We start from the raw sequence: 8514 nt of genomic DNA, 5'->3' as shown, positions 1-8514 counted from the left end.
CTACACTTACCACTTGTGACCCACTCCGCTGCAAATCTCACGGGAGAAATCCTTGACAACCTCAACACACGATATAAAAATCTAAGGTTGGTTGTGTTTGATGAGGCATCTCTTATCGGCCAAAGCATGCTAACCCTAATTGACACATGGCTCCGATCAATCAAACATAACCATTCAAAACCGTTCGGAGGATGGGGTGTAATATTCTACGGAGATCTTTGCCAAGCCAGCCCGGTCAATGATGCTTGGATATTAAAGAAACCCAAGACTTCAACTAGCCTATTTCAACTCTCATATTAGGAAGAGAAGATTCGATGCTATGAACTAAGAATCATAATCCAACAAAAAGACAAACAATTCATAGAGACACTAAGCAGAATGAGAATCGCACGGCATAACAACAAAGACTTGCAATACTTGAACGACACTTTTCTACGTCAACCACCAAATGTCATAGATATCCCTCATCTTTCCTACACAAATGCGCGAAAGGAGAAGCACAATCAAAATGTCTTCAACAACCTACTTGACGCAGTTGTTTGATAAAAAGAACAAGACATGTATCAAACAAGTCAAACGTCCTATGAACCCCTAAGCAACAGCTGGCTTGCATGCAACTTTGTCGCTGAAATAAGGGATGAGAGTCGCTGTAGCGACAACATAGACATACCGGATGGGCTAGTCAATGGCGCTGATGGCATATTCTAGCATGTTAGCGCATCAATAGCCATACAATACTATGGATAGACTTCCACAATGACAATGTCGGCTCAACGGCACGATACGAAAATCACGCATCGCTCAACATAGTGTTGCTAGATGCACATCTCGAGGACATGTTGTATGAAATAAGTATCATGGCTACTGACATCCTGTGTCTCCAAGAAACAAAACAACAATCGCCAAACAATCCATGTTTGCCTAACTTTGGCCGCTATAGCAGGCATGGTCTCTCACTGCTCTATAGGAAAATACAAACCCTATTTACACACACTACTAGTGCCCAAAAACAATGTGGATCTAATAAGAGCAACTTTTCGCACCTACAAGTCGTCATTGTTTAGACCTTTGCGAAATCTTTAGCAACAATAGACACAAATAGTGCAACCATTGTGCTCGGAGACATGAACATTGATTGGCTAAAATAATACACGCATCAATGATTTTGACGAACACCGTGGAAAAAGCATCGTGCGCTCAAACAATTAACCAAGCAACAACAATTTACCAATCAACTCTAGACTACATTTGGAGCAACATCAAAGACCAAGAAATGCTATCTGGCACAAACCACTGCGACGACTAGTCTGATCGCAGCAACACCTACATTCTACTACCAAAGAACAACTCCTAAAACAAAGAGCAATGACAATGCATCAACAACACCTTGCCCACGACCTCCTGCATCTCAGCGAACAATGCGCCACGCTTCAAACACACATCTCCCACTTGGGATGAAGCTTCCACTTCCATGCAAGAAGAAACAAACATTAAGTGCAGACACGACGACTGAGCAGTATTTTGTAGAGCAACCCAAAGCAACTATCCTATACCTGAAAGAAAGCCTGGCAGAGCGACCGGACCACACATGCTACCGACTAATTTGCTGAAACAAAGTGACCCCTTCACTCCGACTATAAATCTCTTACACCCTCTGGCATGGCTAAAAATCTCTTACACCTTAGTGAAATTTTCACCTTGTTAAAGGCAAAAGAACTCACCCTTTTGAGAACGATCCAAGTAAAAGCATTATGCAAATCCTGTGTGGATTGTTCGTGAGTCGTCATGTTGACAAGTCAGGTTGTGCCCTGCAGCTTGCCTCCCTCCAAAACTACTCTCCCCGCAACTTGGAGGCCGCTCGCAGGTATTCCTATACTACGCTGAATGCATGGTTCATCAGGTCAGAGAGAGCCTTCACAAAATTTACGTATCTGCAAATACCTAACGAGGGAGGGGAATTTGTGTCTCTGTGTGTCTGTGTGTGTGTGAGAGAGAGAGCTCCGAGTTATACAAACAAGGAGAGGGAGATTAATTTTGTCTCCTACTTATGCTTAATGCTCTTACTTCCATCGCTTTATGGTTTTGTTGTTTGCCTTTTCCATTGCAGGCTGTCTTCAAGTAACGGTAGGACAGCAAACACCTACAACCCTGAGGACATGCCGTAACTGCAAAAAGCAATTCAACCCTGTAGAGAACCACGCCCGCGCCTGCCGATTCCACACTGCGCACTTCGGTGGTGAGCTTGTTTTCGCTATACACCAATTGGCACTTGCAAGAGAGCTGAAGTTTGGATTTTTTCGTAGCAAAAAGTTTGCAGCTTAACGTCTCGATCCAATGCCAAGCAACAAAATAGTCATCACGAGTTGAAAATTGCGTTCTCTCGTACGTAAACAATGAGACAGACTCTCAACATTTGACAAGGTACAGGCAATTCTGCAATTAGCAAAAAACCTTGAAGTTGATGGGTCGTCTCTCAACAACTCCGTGGACCCTCGGGATGTGAGCTCTCCTGAACTCACGTTTATCTGCCGCCAAAAGAGGGCAACCTGACGCCAAACGTCCGCAGCCGCAGCAATGTTCGCCGAGGAAGGTGCAGAGAACTGAAGATGTGGTATGTGAGCAGTCAATCTCCTTTGCGGAAGCAGTTAAGACAGGACAAGATTTCTTGCATGCCATCGACCTTGCATGCTTGGAGCACGACTTACAGAGGATTAACATTAGGAAAAGGGAAGGGTTCCAGACAGGAGAGGCAAGCAAAATCCTGCGCATGCAGGTCGACATTCAACCAGAATCACTGTGCAGGGAGTATAACGGATAGTTGGATTGCGGTGTCTTCATGCTTTTCATGGGACGAGTTCCGTTAGAGGACGACTTCCCCAAGTGGTTTGTCTCTGCATATCAAGGAAATGCTACTTTGGTGGATTTCAGATTCGTTGGCCGCGGGTCCTTCCAAGCAACAGTGTCGTTTCCAAGCGAAGGAGAATGGCTGGTGTCAAGCTCAGTTGGTTACCGGGGAAACATGGTGTACGCTATACCTTGGAGCGCATACTTCACACCGGAGGAGGAGGTCTTCAGTATGAATGTCCAGTTTGGATCCACTTTCCTGGACTCAACGAGATACTACTACCTGAGTTGGCTACGATCGCGTCGGCCCTGAGTCCCCTACATGCCATCGATTCAACCAAAGAGGAGGCTTGTATTCTATGGGACAGAAGAAAGGAGGTCCCAGAAGCGCTTGAGCTGGATCTCCCTAACGGATGGAACCTCTTCGTGGAGGTATGATTTGGTATTTTCCCTAACGCATGTTATTTTTGCAGGAAGAGTGGTCATTTCGTAAGAGAATGTCCAGAAAAGGGGGGAGACGAAAGAGATGAGACTGAAAAGATCCCGCAGACTCATGCAAAAGAGCAGAATAGAGACCCTGCAGGCGGGAAAACCAACATGCAGGAGATATCCACGCAGAACGCTACCATGCAAGCTCTTCCTTGGAAGGAAGGACCTGCATTGGAGGAAGAAGGAACACGTGAGGGACCATCGAAAACGACATGACCCTTGACAAACAAGCAAATCCAAGAGGCACCGAACGAGTTTGAAAGAGGGCAGATGTTCGAGCAGATTAAGGAAGTGCTACGTAAAGCAAAGGAGAGCAAGTCAGGCACTCAAAAGGAAGCGGAGCAAAGAAATGCAGTCTCCCTCAGTGTAAGAAATCCTAGATTTACTATATTTAGAAATGTGCTAAGGAACAGAAAGGAGACTGAGATAGCAGAGAACAAGGAATAATTGTATTGCTTGAATGTCTATAGTGTGTACCTGTAGTGTCATCCATACAATTGGGCCTCTCTTATATAGAGAGTGAAGAGTCACACATAAAAAGGTGTGTACTCCAAAGGGTATGTGCATGAAGAGGTGTGTACCCCTTGTGAAGGGTGTGACCCTTGATGAGAGGGTACATTACAATAGAAATGCTCTTCAATAGGATGTCTCTTGTGAAGGGTTGTGCCTCATAGGAAGTGCCCCGTCGAAAGGGCAAGGGTTGTGCCTCACAGGAAGTGTCCCGTCGAAAGGGCATACCCTTCCACAAGTGTCCATTCATCAAACCATCCATAAGTCTAGAAATAGAGAAAGGAATATGTCACAGAGCGTGACATCCCCTCCCACTCAAAATAAGACCCTGGTGGAGATAATGAACTGATGTAGAAAATATCACTGTAAATTCTGAAAATACTGCTGTAAATTGTGAGGGTACTGCTGTAAGTCTTCATCAGATTGCCAAGTAGCGTCGGAGTCGTCCAGATCTCGCCAAAGAACAAGGAATTCCGTGATAAGTCGATGTCGAGTCTCTCGCTGTCGATGGTCCAGAATACGCTCAGGAATAAGGAGAACATAATCGTCTTCGATTTCTGGGACATAATCACTTGCAGGAGGAACTGCTTCATCGCCTGGAATGTACGTCTTTAGCCAAGAAATATGAAATGTTGGATGGATTTTACCCCATGATGGTGGTAATTCCAATTTGTAACTTAAAGGTGAATTTTTCTTGACGATCCGGAAAGGTCCATAGTATCTTGGTCGCAACTTAGGAAACACAGACTTAACCGTCTTATAGCGATGTGGGGCTACAAATAATAGCACCATGTCACCAGTGTCAAATTCCAGGTGACGTCTATGTTTGTTGGCAGACCGTTGATACCGCTCTTGTGCTGTTCGCATATGATCCCTGACTTGGAGTAGAATGTCTTGCATTTCTTGAACCAGTTAATCAGCTAGGGCCACTCGATGTTGAAGTACAAAATTCGTTGGTACAATTGGAGTGTGTCCATAAGCTGCTTGGAATGGAGTCATGCTAATGGCACTATGGAAAGAGTTATTATAGGCAAACTCAAGGAGTGGTAGATACTCTTCCCAAGCTGCTAGGCGTGACTGAATATAATGTTGAAGCATTTCTTCCAGAACTTGGTTGACTCTTTCAGTTTGGCCATCTGATTCTGGGTGGTAGGCTGAACTGAACAGTAGAGTTGTACCCAAAGATTCGAACAGTGAAATCCAAAAGTGACTAGTAAACTTAGGATCTCTGTGGGATATGATATTCTTGGGCAATCCATGGTGTAGGAAGATGTGTTGTATGAAGAGTTTGGCTATGTCCGGAGCCTGTGCACTGCTTTTGCAAGCAACAAAGTGTGTCATTTTAGACAATCGATCAACAATTACCATAATCTGAGTGTTATCTCTGGAGGATCATGGTAGTGTTGTAATGAAATCCATGGAAATACTTTCCCACCTTTCAGTTGGAACTGGAAGAGGTTGAAGAAGTCCTGTTGGAAGTCGTCGGCTTGCTTTCATTTGTTGACAAGATAAGCAAGATGTAACCATTTTGATGACGTCGCTTTTCATATGAGGCCAGTAGTATGTTGCACTGAGTAACCTATAAGTCTTGTTGATGCTTGGATGGGCAGCATAAGGAACTACATGATGCTCTTTTAACAAAAGACGTCGAACATCCTTGTCATGTGGTACACAGACGCGATCTTGATAATACAGAAGGTCGTCCGTATAAGAATAGGATGAGAAAATCTTCTGTTCGGAAGTCGAAGGTTGATCTTTTGAAAGAACTTGTACTGCTGTGCCGAAGTCTTTATCATTGAAATACTTCCCTTTGAATGAATTCGGAACATCCACAGATAATGTAGAGATTACCATAGCTGATGCTAGAGGTAACCTGCTGAGAGCATCTGCAACTACATTGCGTAGTCTTGGAATGTACTCAATGGTCATGTGAAAGTTGGCCAGAAACTCAACCCAGCGTGCTTGTCGAGCGTTCATGACTGGCTGAGTAAAGATATACTTTAAAGAGTGATGGTCTGTTTTGACCACCGAGTCGGCTGCCATGAGATAATGTTTCCAAGAGCGATAAGCATGTACAACGGCAAGAAACTCCTTATCATAAACTGGGTATCGGGTTTGGATATCAGAATGTTTATGGCTGTCAAAAGCAATAACTCTGCCTTCTTGCATCAAGACTGCTCCTGTAGCGATGTCGGAAGCGTCGGTCATGACCTCAAATGGAAGGTTTGGGTCAGCAATAGCCACAACTGGTGTGGTAGTGAGTGCTTGCTTGAGTTGTTGGAAACTATACTCTGTTTCGGGAAGCCACTGAAAAATTGCTGTGCTTTTCAATAATTCGGACATAGGAGCTGCGATTTCTGAAAACTGATTGACCTTTGTATGGTAGAAGTTTGCCAATTTGAGAAAAGAGCGGACATCATGAACATTCTTAGGAGTAGGCCAGTTTTGGATTACCTCGACCTTCTTGGGATCCACAGAGATGCCTTGAGCTGAAATAACATGTCCCAAATATTCAAGTTGGGTTTTGAAGAACTCACTCTTCTCAATGTTGATGTAGAGAGAATTTGCGCAGAGAACTTCAAAAACTTGGTGAAGATGTTGTTTGTGCTTATGTAGGGATCTGCTGAAAACGAGGATGTCATCGAGGTAAACGATGACGAACTTATCGAGGAAAGGCCTGAAGATGTCGTTCATTAGTGTCATGAATGTGGTCGGGGCATCGTTTAACCCAAAGGGCATGACCAAACATTCATAGTGTCCATACTTTGTTCGAAAAGCTGTCTTGTACTCATCGCCTTCTCGTATGCGAATTTGATGATAACCTGAACGAAGATCAATATTTGAGAATTGTGTTGCGTGTAGAAGTTGATCGAAGAGGTCATCGATGCGAGGCAATGGATACTTGTTTTCGATAGTGAGCTTGTTGAGGGCTCGGTAGTCGATGCAGAGGCGCATCGACTTATTTTTTTTTTCCACAAGTAGTACAGGAGATCCGAAAGGGCTGCGACTGGGCCGAATGTGACCTTTGTCGAGTAGTTCGGTGACCTGTCTTTGGATTTCTTCATTTTGAGTGTAAGAAACCCAATAAGGAAGTTTCGACGGGGATTACTGCCGGGAATAAGTTCAATTGGGTGATCCACTGGTCATCGAGGTGGTAACTGCTTTGGCAATTCCTGTGGAAAAATATCCAGGTAGGGTTGGAAAAAAGGTTGGTTGAGGTATTCAGGAGGATCCTTTGTTAGTGTCTCCTCTACTACCGTAACCAACAGAAGTGAAGTCTTTACTTGGCGTTTACGAACCCACTTCTTTACTTGTAGGGCAGAGGCAACTGGGGTTGAAGGAGAGTCCCTAGAACCGGTTAGCTCAATAAGTTTTCCCTGGTAGACAAACTGGATAGTATGGCTGCGAAAACTGATTGATGGATCATAGTCGTAGAGCCACTGTTGTCCAAGTATGACATCGTACCGAGAAAGAGGCATGATGTCGAAGGTCAACTTGTCCGTATAATGTTGGATGCGAAAAGACAAGTTTTTGATCCTGGTGTTGCACAAGAAGGTAGTTCCATTTGCGAGTTCAATCTGATAGTCCATGAGACTAGGACTGGTGGTCAATCGAAGTTTGTCGACCATAGAACTAGCTAGGAAGTTATGAGAGCAGCCACTGTCGATGAGGATAGTGACCGTTGTTCCACGAATCGATCCTTGAACACAAAGTACTTGAGTGGCCCGGGAAGGTTCGGGGTTGCTTGCAAGGCGCTCAGGTGGATGGTATTTGCCATTCGAACAGCTTTGCCTTTCTTGTCTTGTGCTGGGGTAGCATCTTCTCTTTGGGGAGTACTAGGTTCTATATTGGAATTTTGCTTTGGTCGTTTGGGACAATCGAACCATCTATGGTCGCCTGTACAGATGGTACAAAGTCCTTTTGTGCTGGAGTTGTTCTTCTTGTCAGTGGCCGCACCTTTATGTTGGGGATGTCGGTAATGACTTTGTGAAGAAGAAGAGGCACGATCCTTGGAGGAGTGCTTCTCTTGGAATCTAGCATACGATTTCTGAGACTTCTGGGGATCTTGAGACAGTCACTGACCTTGATTACCGGAGTTTTTTCGAAACCTGGTGTTATCTTGAGGGCGAGCACCTTTGGCCATAGTAGAGTTCTGTGTGCGATTAGCACTCTGCTTCCCTGTGTTTTGGAAATCTGTAATGCGCTCTGCGTAAGCAATAGCGCCAGCTGTGGTGGTGATGTTTGCTTTAAGGACATCAATGCGTAATGAGGGATTTAGGCCTGAGATGAAAGCATGAAGGCGATCATCCTCAGTTAAACCATCAATCTCCAGCACCAATGTGGTGAACTGAGAGATGTAGGAAGACAGGGAGCTTGTTTGCTTCAACTGTCGAAGTTTTGAACGTGCTTGGAACTCCGCATTGGCAGGTATGAACTGCTTACGGAGCACGTGTTCAAAACGTTCCCATGTTAACACACTTTTGCCATCCTTTAAGCGTCTTTGCCACCATAGGAAAGCTGTATCCTTAAGGAGGGAGGCTGCCAAGGCGATCTTTTTGCCTTCAGTGAGGTCAACAGTATCAAAATACATGCGCATTTTTGCGAGCCATTGGTCAACTGTTTGGTGATTGCGTTGACCAGTGTAGGCTTCCGGAAGTTTGATGTCAAGTC

General features: G+C 44.6%; 1 protein-coding gene across 1 annotated transcript in view; it reads left to right on the top strand.

The window, feature by feature from the left end:
- Positions 1-1667: 1667 nt before the first annotated feature.
- LOC147889198 (carboxypeptidase) overlaps positions 1668-8514 on the top strand; it is a 55409-nt gene continuing 48562 nt past the window's right edge. The window contains exons 1-2 of the mRNA XM_087391727.1: positions 1668-1864; positions 2108-2236. Coding sequence (XP_087247853.1) covers positions 1786-1864; positions 2108-2236 — 208 coding nt within the window. The 5' untranslated portion in view covers positions 1668-1785. The remainder of the gene's footprint in view (positions 1865-2107; positions 2237-8514) is intronic.

This window comes from Dipteris shenzhenensis, chromosome 20, assembly GCF_047967505.1.
Source record: "Dipteris shenzhenensis isolate YYH24624 ecotype China chromosome 20, Dip_SZ_1.0, whole genome shotgun sequence".
Classification (NCBI taxonomy): Eukaryota; Viridiplantae; Streptophyta; class Polypodiopsida; order Gleicheniales; family Dipteridaceae; genus Dipteris; species Dipteris shenzhenensis.
The sequence above is the reverse complement of the archived record's forward strand: the minus strand, read 5'-3'. Positions and strand labels throughout refer to the sequence as shown.